Source organism: Triturus cristatus, chromosome 8, assembly GCF_964204655.1.
Source record: "Triturus cristatus chromosome 8, aTriCri1.1, whole genome shotgun sequence".
Lineage (NCBI taxonomy): Eukaryota > Metazoa > Chordata > Amphibia > Caudata > Salamandridae > Triturus > Triturus cristatus.
In genome coordinates, this window is record NC_140591.1 from 1,245,254,683 (window position 1) to 1,245,270,198 (window position 15,516).

The following is a 15,516-nucleotide window of genomic DNA, read 5'->3' on the forward strand; positions in this document are numbered from 1 at the left end:
CCCAGACCCATGGGAGGATTACAATAACCCTGATGTACCCGATATACCTCAGGACGACCTATACCCATCCAGGCCGTCTCCTCCAGAGGACTCCTTAGGGTTCCATCATTTAGTGCAGAGAGCAGCACACTACCATGGGGTGGACATGCACACTGAACCAGTGGAAGACGACTTCTTACTGGATACATTTGACATACAGGACAAATCCACTTCTATTTTACCCATGCTTAAGGGTGTCACCAAGCATGCCGCAGAGGTGTTCAAAGACCCTGTCAGGGCCAGGGTACTAAACCCTAGAATAGAGAAAGTATAAGGCGGCACCCACAGACCCTGCATACATTAAGGGCCCTGCTCCCTTAGATTTCCTAGTTGTCTCTACAGCTAGAAAGCGGGCTAACTCCCAGTCCTCAGGAGAAGCCCCACCGCCAGACAAGGAATCCAAACTCCTAGACGCGTCTGGCAAGCGCACCGCCTCTCAAGCTGCAAACATGTGGCGCATTGCAAACACACAAGCGCTACTTGCGCGCTATCACAGAGCACACTACGACGAACTCGAGGCTCTTATGCAGCACCTTCCCGAGAAACACAAGCCTAGGGCTCATGAGCTAATACAGGAGGGTAAACTCATTACAAACACCTCCATTAAGTGTGCCCTCGATGCAGCAGACACTGCTTCTAGAGCCATAAATACCAGTGTCCTGCTTCGTCGCCATGCCTGGCTCAGGATCTCAGGGTTTAAGCCTGAAGTCCAGGCGTCCATACTCAATCACCCCTTTGACCAACAAACTCTCTTTGGGCCCAAGGTAGACGAAGCGTTGGAAAAGATGAAAAAGACACAAACACAGCAAAGTCTATGGGGGCACTCCAAACACAAGCCTCTAAACATTCCTTTTGACGCTCCTCCTTTCGTGGCACAGGCAGAGGCTTCTCCACCGATAGCACCTCTACCTCCTACAAATCCCCTCCTCAAAATACCTTTTCAAAGGGCAACCAAAGGGGTGGTTACAGAGGCAACAACAATAAGGGCAGGGGCAAAACTAACACCACCCGTTCTGCCACCCCGCCCACACAATGACTTCCCTCCGCTCCCCCCAGACCATTCCACTCCGGTCGGGGGCAGACTACAAAACTTTATCCACGCATGGGAGTCCATAACATCGGACAAATGGGTGACCCAAATCATTCGGTCAGGGTACTGTCTCGAGCTAACATCTACCCCACCCAATATCCCACCAAGGCACCGTCCAATGTCTCAAGAACATTCCACACTGCTCAAACAGGAGGTACTCTCCCTCCTCCAAAAACACGCTATAGAGCAGGTCCCCATCAATCAGCAAAATCTTGGGGTTTACTCCCTATATTTCTTAATACCAAAGAAAGACGGGACCCTCAGGCCCATTCTGGACCTCCGGCCTCTAAATGCCTACATACATTCAGACCATTTCCATATGGTCACCCTACAACAAGTCCTCCCGCTCCTCTGTCGGAGACTTTCTCACAACCTTGGATCTGAAAGACGCATACTTTCACATTCCAATACACCCCTCTCACAGGAAATACCTCAGGTTCGTGGTGGACGGGCAACATTACCAATTCACGGTTCTCCCCTTTGGGGTCACCACCGCACCACGGGTGTTTACCAAATGCCTAGCGGTAGTAGCAGCACACCTCAGACGTCAACACATTCACGTCTTCCCTTACTTAGACGACTGGCTGATAAAAGCCGCGTCTTACCACCAATGCGTGCAGCATACAAACGGCACCATCCAACTGCTCCACCAGCTAGGCTTCACGGTGAACTACCAAAAGTCCCACCTCATACCATCTCACACAAAGCAATATCTCGGGGCCACTATAGACACCTCCAAAGGTATTGCCTATCCAAACTCAGCCAGAATCACAAGCATTCAAGCCTTACGCAAAACATTCCTTCCCCAACACTCTCTTCCAGCAAGAGTGTTCATGAAGCTCATAGGAATGATGGCGTCTTGCATCTTTATAGTGCCCCATGCAAGACTCCACATGCGTCCACTTCAAGAGTGCCTAGCACAACAGTGGAACCAGGCCCAGGGTCAACTGACGGATCTGGTGTTGGTGGACGGCCGCACACATCACTCTCTGCAGTGGTGGAACACCACAAACCTTTCCAAAGGGCGGCCGTTCCTGGACCCGGTTCCTCAGGTGATTCTAACAGCGGACGCATCGCTCTCCGGCTGGGGAGCGCACCTCCTACACCTCACAATGCAAGGTCTATGGACGCCACAACAAAAATCGCTCCACATCAACCATCTGGAGCTCTTGGCGATCTTTCTAGCCCTAAAATCTTTCCAAAAACAGATTTCGGGCAAAGCAGTCCTCATTCGCACAGACAACATGACTGCAATGTATTATATCCAAAAACAGGGGGGGGGACACACTCTCCCCAGCTCTCCCGCTTAGCCCAGAGCATATGGAGATGGGCAATTCCCCAGAACATCTTTCTCCTGGCACAACACGTTCCAGGCGTACAAAACACCATGGCAGATCTGCTCAGCAGACAAACGCAACAACTACACGAATGGGAACTGCATCCACAAGTTCTTCAGCCATTCTTCCAACAGTGGGGGCATCCTCAGATAGACCTCTTCGCCACCCACGAAAACAAAAAATGCCCAAGCTTCGCCGCCAGATACCCACACCCATTGTCCAAGGGCAATGCGATATGGATGAACTGGTCAGGCAGATTTGCATACGCCTTTCCACCTCTCCCACTAATTCCATTAGTGGTCAGGAAGCTACAACAGCACTCCCTTACACTCATTCTGGTAGCTCCGACGTGGGCCAGGCAGCCGTGGTACACCACGCTACTACAACTATCAGTGGTACCACATCAAAAACTGCACCTATCCCCATGCCTCCTAACCCAGAACCATGGAGAAATCAGGCACCCGGACCCAGCTCAACTCAACCTGGCGATCTGGCTCCTGAAATCTTAGAATTTGGATACCTTAACCTTCCCCCTGATTGCATGAACATCATCATGGAAGCCAGACGTCCTACCACTAGAGCATGTTATGCCGCAAAGTGGAAAAGATTTGTTATTTACTGCCGTAACAATACAATCAACCCTTTAGATGCATCCATACAGCACATCATATGCGATCTGCTCCATCTTCACAGGTGTAACCTGGCATATTCATCCATACGCCTACACCTAGCAGCGATCGCTGCTTATCTACAAAACAGACAGCATTTATCACTCTTCAGAGTGCCTGCTATTAAAGCCTTCATGGAAGGCCTTAAACGAGTAATTCCTCCCAGGGCACCACCTTCCCCTGTATGGAATCTAAATTTAGTTCTTACACGACTAATGGGTCCGCCCTTCGAACCAATGCATAAATGCGAGCTACAGTTTCTCACCTGGAAAACAGCTTTTCTCGTAGCTATCACTTCCCTTAGAAGGGTTGGTGAAATACAAGCGTTCACTATACAGGAACCCTTCATACAAATACATCACAGCAAGGTCATACTTCGCACAAATCCAAAGTTCCTGCCCAAGGTCATTTCCCCCTTCCATCTCAATCAATCGGTGGAATTACCTGTCGTCTTCTCGCAACCTCAATCTGTTGCAGAAAGGGCCTTACACACACTCGATGTAAAAAGGGCCTTGCTATACTACATACAAAGAACGCAACCCTTCAGGAAGACTAAACAATTGTTCGTCTCCTTCTCTCCACCACATAAAGGCAACCCCATTTCTAAATCGGGGATAGCTAGGTGGATTGTAAAATGCATACAGATTTGCTATCAAAAGGCAAAAAGAACATTATCTGTTCCGCCTAAAGCCCATTCTACAAGAAAGTTAGGGGCTTCTATGGCCTTTCTAGGGAATATACCCTTAGATGACATCTGCAAAGCAGCCACATGGTCTACACCGCACACCTTCACAAACCATTACTGTGTAGATGTGCATTCCAAGCAGCAAGCTAGAGTGGGCCAGGCTGTACTAAAGACACTATTTCAAACCACTGCAACGGATACCGGTGGTCGCCGCTAAGGTTGGGTACTGCTATATAATCTATGCTAAGTGTACAATCTGCAGCTCATATGCCTCGAACGGAATATGCTACTTACCAGTATGCATCTGTTCTTGGCATGTAGAGCTGCAGAGTTGTACACGCCCACCCGCCTCCCCGGCTACCTGTATCCGTTCCAGTACATCTTATTTAGATACTACACACATGGGTTTTTCACTGTGATTACCAAGCTCCATCATTTCCCTGTTGGCGAAAAACAATCTGAGGATGGAGCCGAAGCCCATGCGCAGTACGGACCGAAGGAGGAGTCACCAAACTCGTGACTTCCAAAGACTGTCCAAAGAACAAAAACAAACTGCAAACATCCGGGCCCAACACCAGATGGCGATCTATGCTAAGTGTACAACTCTGCAGCTCTACATGCCAAGAACAGATGCATACTGGTAAGTAGCATATTCCTTCTAATCCCTGGCAGCAGCCCGGAACTGCGAACCCAGCACACTCTGCACGAGCCCAGCCTGGCCTGTGGCGAAGTGAACAAAGACCACAAGGACATCCCCACGCGACTGTGACCCCAAGTCTGTCACCCAAGGACCTCCCTCGACACTCCTGAAGAAGCCTGCAGCCTCAGAACAAGGTGCCCTCCCACCCGCGATCAACAGAGGGTAAGATTTCCCGACACCAAAAGGCACACCTGCACGCGGCGCCCTGCTGCCCCCTGTGCCCAATCCCGGGGTACCTACCTATCCTCCAACTACCCAACTTGCCTCTCGAAGTGGTGGTGGCACCTGAAGAATCCTCGTCCCCAAGCTTGGTCTTTTTCTAAACCAGAGATTTCCCATTGAAATCAATTGAGCGCCCAAAGGCTCAAAAGCACCCTGCACCCAGCCGCCTGAGTGGCCCTGGCAGTGCAACCTCTACACCTATCTACTTCCCCACTTTCCCTGAGTAAGTGACCAGGAGCCCAGCTCCCACTGCCGCGTGGGCTGCTAGTCAGCAGCCACCAACCAAGGCCCCCCCCCCCCCACCTCTCATAGGATAACATTGGGCCTAACTCTGCACCCGGTCGCCCTTGTGCCGCTGGGGGTGAACTAACTACCTACCTGACCCTGGGAGACCCCGGAGTCTATGCCCAGAATCTTAACTCTACCAGTCGAGTACTTACCTTTAAACCGATAACTCCATTTTCTCCATAGGGTAACATTGACTGGCTTTTTCTGAAATTTCTAAGTGTGGGCTTTTCAAAACCTAAAATATTCACCAAAAATCAGCTGAGAAACGAAAATACTCACCTGCTCTTAGGTGAGCACTCAGTGCTGGATCTTGGTGCCCAGCACTGACTCTGAAAAGTACTTGCAACTGTACTTACCAGTAACCCAATTTTCTTCCATAGGAAATCATTGACTGTTTTTCTGTGAAATTTCTTCTAAGTGTCAATTTCTGCAATCTTTAAATATTCTCTAAAAATCGTATAATATCTGAAAACTTAATTACTTACCTGTTTTGGATAAAGGACCCAGTACGGCGTCTAGGCACCCAGTACTGGATTACAAAAGTAACGAACATACTATACCTGCAACTTGAATTTTCTGCCATAGGGAATCATTGACTGTTTTCTTTGAAATATTTTCTAAGTGTCAACTTTTAAAATGGCTAAATATTGTTTAAAAATCATTACAGTAATTAAGTTGACTTTCATCACTTGATTCCAAGTACTGACCAGGACTGAATCTAGGATCCAGTCCTGGAATTCCAAAAAGAATCCTAAAAGTAATCTGTGGCAAATAATATGATACTTGCATTGAACTCAATGCATTATTGTGTTTAACATAGTTTTGCCTATTGCAACCACTTGTAACTGTTTACAAAAGTCAGTTGCATATTGCAAAAGTAATTATATAAAGCATCTCATTCTGAGAAAGTATATTATAATTCCAATTGTTGGTTCTAAAGTAGAATGTGTGTGTATATATATATATATATATATATATATCAACCATCGGCCTAGAGTTCAGTTATTGTGTGAGACCATTCGCTGACTGAGTGTGTACAACAAATGTGGGAAAGCAGCATGCAAGACCCCCCCCCCCCCCCGAGTAGACTCGCAGGAAGGCTGGTGGGGCACGGCTAATTGATCTGTTTAATCCTGGCCTGCCTGCTCATCGCTGTTTATGAATATTATATCTGACGCATAGCATCTTAAATTTGAAGGCACAGTTGCATGCTCTCGTATGTTAGACAATTTTAGCATGCTGGTGCTGCCTCGTTGGCAGTGTGCCTCAATTGCAGTATTGTCAGAGGGGCACTAGAATAGGTGACTAATGCATTTGAATGCGGTGATGCAGACAGTAGCATTAAAATGTTAGTCGAAAGCCTGATTCAACCCTACCCCAGCCCCTGAAAACGCAAAAAGTAGCATTTGTTGAAGTTTTCATGTTAATCGCAGCGCCTATCATGAGCTGAAATTAACAAACTTGAACTGCACACAATCGCCCCGCAGCCCAGCTCTATTAAGAAACGAAATGCAGCAACATAGCTGCTAAGATTTCAAATTGCTATGTGGGATGGCTCCAAATCTGCCTTTAACACCGTTCACATGGATCTGTATGTGAGGAAATGCACCGTCTTTTCACTTTTTTAAGCAAGTTTGGCGTGATATTTGGCACTGTACCCACACGCGTGCCTGGTTACTGGCGCACATAGCCTAGGTTGCAGCGCACATAGACCTTACACTGCCGCACACAGAGGAAAAGAATTAGAGGGAACATTGTTTACAACACACAATACCATAAACTACCTCCATCAATTGGAGTTTACAGTCTATGCGCTTAAGTCCCATCTTCAACTCCTCGCAACTGCAAACATATCTAGTAGCAAAACTAAACTCTCAAAGCTCTAGCCTCTCCCAATGCAGCCAGAATTCAAAACTTTATTACTACAGTTTCAAAACAACCAATACTTAATAGTCCAAACTTTCATGCAACTATTAAGGATGATCGCATCATGCATTGCAATAGTGCCTCACACAAGATAAAACACACGTCCTCTACAGGAATGCCTAGCACTTCAGTGGAATCAATCACAGGGTAAATTAAGCTTTCTAGTGTTGGTAGATGGTCTCACTCCTTGATCTCTGCAGTGGTGGAACACAACCTATCAAAAGGGTGATTCCACAGCTTGTACGATGAGCAGATTTATTATCTCACAGGTTGGGTTGCCCATCTCCAATTCAGGGTTTATGGGACACCAACCACAAGTCTCTCTCAATTACTTGGAGCATGTAGCGGTTTATCTAGCACTAAAAGCTTTTCAGCCTCGCCTCATAGGGAAAGTTGTCATAGTCTGAACGGAGAATATGACACCTATTTACAATAAAGGGTCAGTTCTCACGCCTCTCAGACCATTTGGCATTAGGCAATACACCAAAAAATTCATTTTCTAGAAGAACACCTTCCAGGCATGCACAACCAATTTGCTGACCTCAGCAGGATGTGGCAACAAATACACAAATGGAAACTTCGTCCCCAGGTTCTCCTTCCATACTTCAAAAAATCAGGGTTTCAACACATAGACGTCTTTGCCACAGCAGAGAACTCAAAATGCCCAAACTTTGCCTACAGATTCGCAGACATTGCCTTTGGATAGATAGTGAGGGAAACAGACAACATTTCCATATTCAAAGTTCCAGTAATTCAACCTTTTATGGAAGCCCTTAAAAGAATAACACCTAGTGTAGCACCTACACCTGTCTGGAACCTTAACATCGTTTTGCAGCGTGAATCTTTCTGGATTCACTATGCTGTGCATTATTCCGCGATCTTGTGGTTGGGTCCGGATTCGTAGTCTTTTCTTTGTTTTTTTTTGTTTTTTCGTAGCCCAGGTGGGCGTCGACGTACACCATTTGGTGCACCTCCCGTGACGTCGTCGTGCTTCCTGCGGAAGTCCCACCTTTGGGGCGCCATCTTCAGATTCTTTTTTCCGCCGTTGGGTCTGGATCGTCATCGGGAAGCTCCAGAATTACACTCGAAGGAAGAAGGAAGAAAAGCGAGTTTCGTCGATAGAAACACTAGAAGATATCAGGAAAGGAAAAGATTTCATCAGGAGCGCGAAGAAAGGAGGACCAGCGCCCTTTTTCTTCGACGGCCTTGGAGAATGCACGCTCAGAGACCCTGAGCGCAATGGACAAGACGCCATTCAAGTTCTGCCCAAACTGCCACCACAAGTTCGCGCAGAGAGACCAGCATCCGGTCTGCAACTTCTGCCTACCGGTCGATCACCAGAGTATCGACTGCAACGCCTGCTCAGCCTTCGCGCCGAAGACACTCAGGGTGAGAGAGCGGCAGAGAAGGGCCAACGCCAGCATGGACGGCAAGGGGAAGTCCCCGACGCTCTACGCTCTGGGCCTCTCCTCAGACGACGAGGACAACGTCGCCGAGTCAGCCGAAAACTTCACGGTCGTAGAGACCGACAAGAAAAAAGAAGACTAGGTAAGAGAATCGTCGAGCGCAAAACAAAAAGTACCTCGACAACACGAGGGTGACTCGAGAAAATCTGAGTCAAAGTCCACGAAGGGAGCCCCGGCGCCGAAAACTTCGACGTCCAAAGGGGGAACCACGGACAAGAGGCCGAGCGGATCCTTAGATAAGGACTCCCCGGTGCCGAAAGACGCCGAAAGGCAAGGGTCGTCGAAAGCATCCCATGAAACGGGCCGATCGACGCAGAAAGAACATTCGACGTCGACGCAAGGTTCATCGAAAAGACCCGCGGTCGACGCCGAAAGCATCTCCGAGATGGAGAAGAAGAGGCGGCGGCTCGAGGCCGAAATGGAGAACATCCTTCAAAGAAAGGAGTTCGACGCCAGAATGAAGGAATTCAAGATTCCAACGGTTCCATCAGCGGACGTCGAGGAGGTCGAAGACGAGTTCGACACCGAAGGGCTGACAAGGGAACTCGAAGAGGAAGAAGAGCCCTATTATGAGGGAGAAGCCGAGGAAGAAGACCAACGGTCGTTCTATGAATCGGCGGCATCCACCAGCAACGACGTCGAATGGCACGATCTCGACACCGAAAACCCGGAGGAGCCCGTGGACACGTACCCTTCGAGGCCTTCGCCACCCGACGACATCGTGGTCTACAATATGGTGGTCAGGAGCGCAGCAATGGCCTTCGGCGTCAAACTCGACGAGGAGAAACCGAAAGCCGATTTTCTCGTCGAGACACTGCTCCCCATCCAGACAAGGAGCCAGTTCCTCCCCATGCTACAAAGCGTGATGAATCAGGGGAGAGAAGCCTTCAAGGAACCTACAACCTGCTGGTCGATCACGCCCAGGACAGAGAAGAAATATAAGCACTCCTCCCTGGACCCCCCCTTACATCAAGGGTAGCGTGACCGCGGACTCCATCATAGCCTCCACGGCCAGGAGAAGGGCCAACGTACCAGCAACTTCGGGCCCACCCCCGGATAAGGAGAGCAGGAGGATTGACCTCACAGGAAGAAAGGTCGAGAGGAACGCCGCAATGCACTGGCGCATGGCGAATTCAAATGCACTCCTCAATAGACACCAGTACCAGCACTGGGATGAGATGGGGGAGTTAGTAAAGCACCTCCCCGAAGAATTCCGGCAGAGAGCCTCTCACCTGATAGATGAAGGCAAAAACATCGCCAACTCCTGTATAAAGACGGCGTTGGATGGGGCAGAGACTTCAGCAAGACTCATGGCCATAGGGGTCACAGAGAGGAGGCATGCATGGCTAAGAATCTCTGGATTCAAACCGGAAGTGCAGAACAACATCCTTGGCACCCCCTTCAATGGAGAGACACTGTTCGGAGCAACCGTGGACGACAAGCTCACCCAGCTGAAAAAAGAAAACGAGACGGCGAGGTCCATGGGGGCCCTACAGCTAAGGGGAATGAGGCGAGGAAATCCCTCGAAGACCCTACGGTAGGGGAGGAAGCCAGCAGGGGACGTCGCACCAGGCGTTCCAACAAAGTCAGCAGGGTGAAGGTCACGGACAAGGTCAACAGAAGCAAAACTGGCAATATCAACCTCGGGGCCAGTCCTTTCGCGGGAGAGGGAACGGACGTGGCCAAAGGAGGAGAGGGGGCGAACAGCCCTCGACGAAGTGACTCAGCACGCAAGAGGACGCCTACCCTCGTCAGGACCCCAAGGGTGAGGCGCAAAAAAGTGTCATCAGGGGGAAGAGAAAATTCAAGAGCCTACGAGCATACAACACCAGTAGGCGGAAGACTGAGGTTCTACCTTCAGGAGTGGCGGCGTATAACCACAGACAAGTGGATACGGAACGTTGTGCAGTACGGGTACTGCGTAGATTTGGAGAAAAGACCTCCAAACAGGAAACCAAGGGGAAGACTGAGATCGGCCCAAGAACTGGCAATACTCAGAGAAGAAACGCGGAAACTCCTGCAAAAGGGAGCCATAGAGACAGTGCCGTTCAGAGAACGCAACAAAGGGGTCTACTCAAACTACTTCGTGGTTCCGAAGGTAGACGGAGACCTCAGACCCATACTAGACCTCCGTTACCTAAACAAGTTCATCAGAACGCAAAGGTTCAAAATGACTTCACTGCAGGAGGTTCTGCCACAGATAAGAGAAGGGGACTTCATGGTCACCGTGGACCTCAAGGATGCCTATCTTCACATCCCAATAAACAGAAGGCACAAGGGCCTTCTAAGATTCAACATCGAACAAGAACACTACCAGTTCACGACCCTGGCCTTCGGATTAAAATCAGCACCAAGCGTCTTTACAAAATGCCTGTCGGCGGTAGCGGCGCACCTACGAAGGCAGGGAATACATGTCTACCCCTACTTGGACGACTGGCTGGTCAAGGCAAACTCACGCGGAAAGTGCGAGAGGCACGCAAAACGCGTAACAGACACCCTCACAAAACTGGGATTCTCGATCCACTGGGGAAAATCATCGATGGAACCAGAGCAGGTGAAGATTTTCCTGGGGGCAAAGATCAACTCCCGCAACAGTACAGTTGTGCCCAGCGAGAGGAGGACAGAGGCTCTACTGAAGGAGGCGAAGCTCTACCAGAAGGGGCGAGCTCTGACAGTGAGGGCTGTGAGCAAGATGATGGGGATGATGGCGTCCTGTATCCAGCTGGTGCCGAATGTACGCCTGCACATGAGAACATTCCAGGAATGGCTACAACAACGGTCACAAGCAAACGGAAGCTGGGAGGATCTAGTGGTTGTTACGCACGCAGTGCAGGAGGAGATAACTTGGTGGAACAGAGGCAACATAACAGCAGGGAGAAGCCTGACACCACCAATCCCAACAGTGACCATTACCACGGACGCATCGCAGAAGGGATGGGGAGCGCACATGGACAACCTCAGAGTGAGGGGTCTATGGGCCCCAGCAGATGCGGTCCGCCATATCAACTACCTCGAGTTGAAAACAATCCTGCTAGCCCTGAAGGCATTCCAGAGGCACCTGTTCAACAAGAGGGTGTTGGTCCAAACAGACAACACCACGGCGATGTTCTACATCAACAAACAAGGGGGGACACAGTCGTTCCCGCTCTCATCCCTAGCTCAGGAGATTTGGAGATGGGCCATACCTCTCAGGATAGATCTACTGGCAATTCACCTACCGGGGAAGGACAATGTGGAGGCAGACTGGCTAAGCAGGCAGACCTCAGCATCACACGAGTGGGAGCTCAATGGCCAGGAAACGGAGAAAATCTTCCGGAGATGGGGGACTCCCACAATAGACCTTTTTGCAACACGCCACAATGCAAAATGCCAAAGCTTCGCGTCCAGGCAACCAGATCAGCAATCCAAGGGAAATGCCCTATGGATAAGCTGGTCGAGGACATTTGCCTACGCCTTTCCACCGATACCCCTGTTGCACAGAGTGCTCGACAAGTGCAGAACCAGCAACATGACCCTGTTCCTGGTGGCTCCGCAGTGGGCGAGGCAGACATGGTTCTCACAAATTCAAGAAATGGCACAAGGCGACCCATACAGGTTCGAGAGGAGGAAGGACCTGCTCTCAATGCAAAACGGAGAGGTCCTGCACCCAGAGCCAGAGACCCTCAACCTGGCGGCATGGCTCCTGAAGACATAGAGTTCGCGCACCTAAAATTGCCGCCGAGCACGATGCGAGTGCTACGGGAGGCGAGGAAACCAACTACACGAAAATGCTACAGCGCAAAATGGAAGAGGTTCACTGTGTGGTGCCGGAAAAAGGGCCTGCAAAACAGAATGACAAGAGACTCAACAGTACTGAGGTACCTCACACACCTTCTAAAGAGTAACCTCTGCTCGAGCTCACTAAGGGTACACCTAGCGGCCATCGTGGCCTACACCAGAGGTGAAAAAGGTGGAAGTTTCTTCAGTTCGCAGGTGGTGAGGAGATTCATGGAAGGAGCCAAAAGGATGGCCCCCCCGAAAAGGTTGCCGCCGCCGGCATGGAATCTGAATGTGGTCCTGACGGAGCTCATGAAGGCACCGATTGAACCCATGCACAAGGCCACACTGCAGATGTTGACTATGAAAACAGCCTTTCTGGTGGCCATAACCTCACTACGCAGGGTGAGCGAGCTTCAAGCACTAACTCTGCAGGAACCCTACATTCAGATTCACAAAGATAGAATAGTCCTGAGGACGGACCCACACTTCATGCCCAAGGTAGTGTCGGCGTTCCACATAAATCAGGCTATCCAGATACCAAGTTTCTTCCAAAACCCGACTACAAACGCAGAAAAGGCACTGCACACCCTCGATGCCAGAAGAGCGGTGATGCACTACATTGAGAGAACCAAGGAACTCAGGAAGTCGAAGCAGCTGTTTGTGTCCTTTGCTACTAGCTTCATGGGTAGACCAGTGACTAAGGGCACCATCGCAAGGTGGATTGCCCTCACTATTCAATTCTGCCACAAACAGGCTGGACAGGAGCTAGCGGAGGGGCCGCAGGCTCACTCCACAAGGAAGAAAGGGGCCACCGTGGCCTTCCTGGCGAACACGCCCATCCAGGACATATGCCTCGCGGCAACTTGGGCATCTGTGCACACGTTCACGAAACACTACTGCGTGGACATTCAGATGAACAAGGAAGCACAGGTTGGACAGAAGGTGCTTCAGCACATTTTCAACGACCAACGCTCATCTACCACCCAGCCGCCACAGAACTAGGAAAACCGCTACAAAATCGATGCACAGCATAGTGAATCCAGAAAGATTCACGCTGCAAAACGAATAGTTTCTTACCTGTCGGTGTAGTTTTGCAGCTTGAAGATCTTTCTGGATTCACTAGCGAACCCACCCACCTCCGCCAGGAAGATGAGGCTGGAGGAAGAGGGGGTAAAATGGAAAAGATCAAAGAAATACAAACATACAGATAAAGGAACAAGAAGGATTAATCAATCGCCTAGGGTTAAAAATAAAAAAAAAAAAGAAGCAAGGAAAGGAAAAAAGAACCCGAAGATGGCGCCCCAAAGGTGGGACTTCCGCAGGAAGCACGACGACGTCACGGGAGGTGCACCAAATGGTGTACGTCGACGCCCACCTGGGCTACGAGAAAAAAAAAAAAAAACAAAGAAAAGACTACGAATCCGGACCCAACCACAAGATCGCGGAATAATGCACAGCATAGTGAATCCAGAAAGATCTTCAAGCTGCAAAACTACACCGACAGGTAAGAAACTATTCGTTCTCACAAGGCTCAGGGGTCCCCATTTTCAGCCATTAGTTGTTCATTGCAATTTCCTTCATGGAACATTGCCTTTCTAATGGCCATCACTTCATTGAGACCTGTTTGTGAGCTACAGGCATTCATCTTAGAAGAACCTTTCTTTCAACTTGCAGGAAACTTTCCTTGGCCACATTGTCTGACAGATGGACTGCTGCTCTAACTTCAGAGGTACAAGGTAGAAGATGGGCCTTTTTCAGTGAATGAGTCAACAACATTCCTAATGTTTCTGCAAGAGTGTTAAAAGGTGTTCTTTAACTGCTGTGTTGAATGATGTAGCTGCATGATCTAAGGAACCACCTCATTTTTTTAAAATTTGCAATGGATTAGATAACTGCCATAGATCGCAGTTCATCTTCTGGGGTAATCTGTGACCAAGAAGTTACTACAGCCTTAAGCGCTTGACTCCTCAGTCCATTTCAATCCTCTGAAGTGGACTCCGTCATCCTTGCTGTTGTGAAGGACAGCACTTCCTTTGATAATGCATTAAGCCGTCATCACCTAAATGTACCTTACACTTTGAATAGTGTATCCCGTCACTGCAGCCTCAAGATCATTTTGCCAGCAAAGTGCTACTGCAGCCTCTGCTCAAGCTTCTAGACAGAAGAATTGAAAGGTCATTTTGGGGCAGCCTTTAAGCTGGTCCAGTTTAAAGTATCCTGATCTAGATGAGAATCATACCACGTTGAAAGATGCAGGAAACTAGAAGGTCATGGGAGGTTATTTCAACGAGTTCAGAAATGCCTACATGGAGGGGAATGGCTTAATATGCCAGCCGTCTTGATCCCTCTAGGAGTAATATCCCGAGCCAGTCATGGTAACAGTATCTTAAACTTTGATAAATTATTTAGCACATGAGGGCAGAGTACTAGGCACGGTTTCTTGAATTGTTAAAGGGTCTGTAGAAAGCTGGCCCCGTATATACTATACCAAAGTAAGGTATAGTGTGCACAGTCCAGTGGATCCCCAAAGGTAGGCAGAGGTAAAAGTAGATACCTTGCTCCCATTTAGCGGTAGTGTGGGCAAGCTGTAAGGCTTTATTATAGGGTATGTAAGAGTGTCCACTTTTTGCATGGTTGCCCCACTTTTTGCTAAACTGTTGACGAACTTGGAGCGTGCCTTTGGGTTCCTGCCAACCAGGTGCCCAGGGCCTATGTCTTCCCTGAACTGCATTAAGACCAAACTCAGTTAGCACTCTTTGGCCACATGTCAGTTGCTTGTAAGTGGTACCATTGGTACTAAGGGCACTGTAGCCAGGTCAGGTAAGCCCTCTAAGGGCTGCAGCACTTATAATTCCCCCCTTGGAGAGGGCAGGGTCCTGAAACAATGCACATCCTGGGGATGAGGTGCCAAGCCACCTCCCCAGGATGGGCAGGGTCCACGAAGGGGAAACTTAAAAAGGCTTGCCACCTTTTGTGAGCAGCCCCAACCGGTTCTGACCCCCACTTTAGGTGGGAGAATCGGCAGGAAAGCGAAGTGAGGTGTGCCCCCCCTTTGCCAACCCCCACCCATCAGTTCGGGGAGGCGAGGTGAAGCACTACACAGTCCCCTTCATCTTGCATGTGGGGGGATCCAGCCAACCAGAGGCATATCCCCCCTCCCACTGAAGGGTGGCATAATAGGGGTTGTACCCACCCCAAGGATGGGTCCCATTGGTCCAGGCCTTTACTTACCTGTAACACCCCTAAATCAAGTATTTAGGGGCAGCCCTGAACCATGCCGCTTCAGACAAGGAGTTGGCCTAACTGCTAGGGCGGTCGACCTCGAATCTGGGGAAC

At 49.5% G+C, this 15,516-nt stretch overlaps 2 protein-coding genes across 2 annotated transcripts in view; both read left to right on the top strand.

The window, feature by feature from the left end:
• The window catches only part of DDX3X (DEAD-box helicase 3 X-linked), a 545,023-nt gene that overhangs the window by 171,150 nt on the left and 358,357 nt on the right, over positions 1–15,516 (top strand). The window lies entirely within an intron of this gene.
• Positions 10,272–13,425, top strand: LOC146805666 (uncharacterized). Its single transcript, XM_085622938.1, has 2 exons — positions 10,272–13,213; positions 13,304–13,425. Exon 1 carries the CDS (start codon positions 10,789–10,791, stop codon positions 13,180–13,182), a length of 2,394 nt encoding a protein of 797 aa, XP_085479064.1. The 5' UTR covers positions 10,272–10,788; the 3' UTR covers positions 13,183–13,213; positions 13,304–13,425.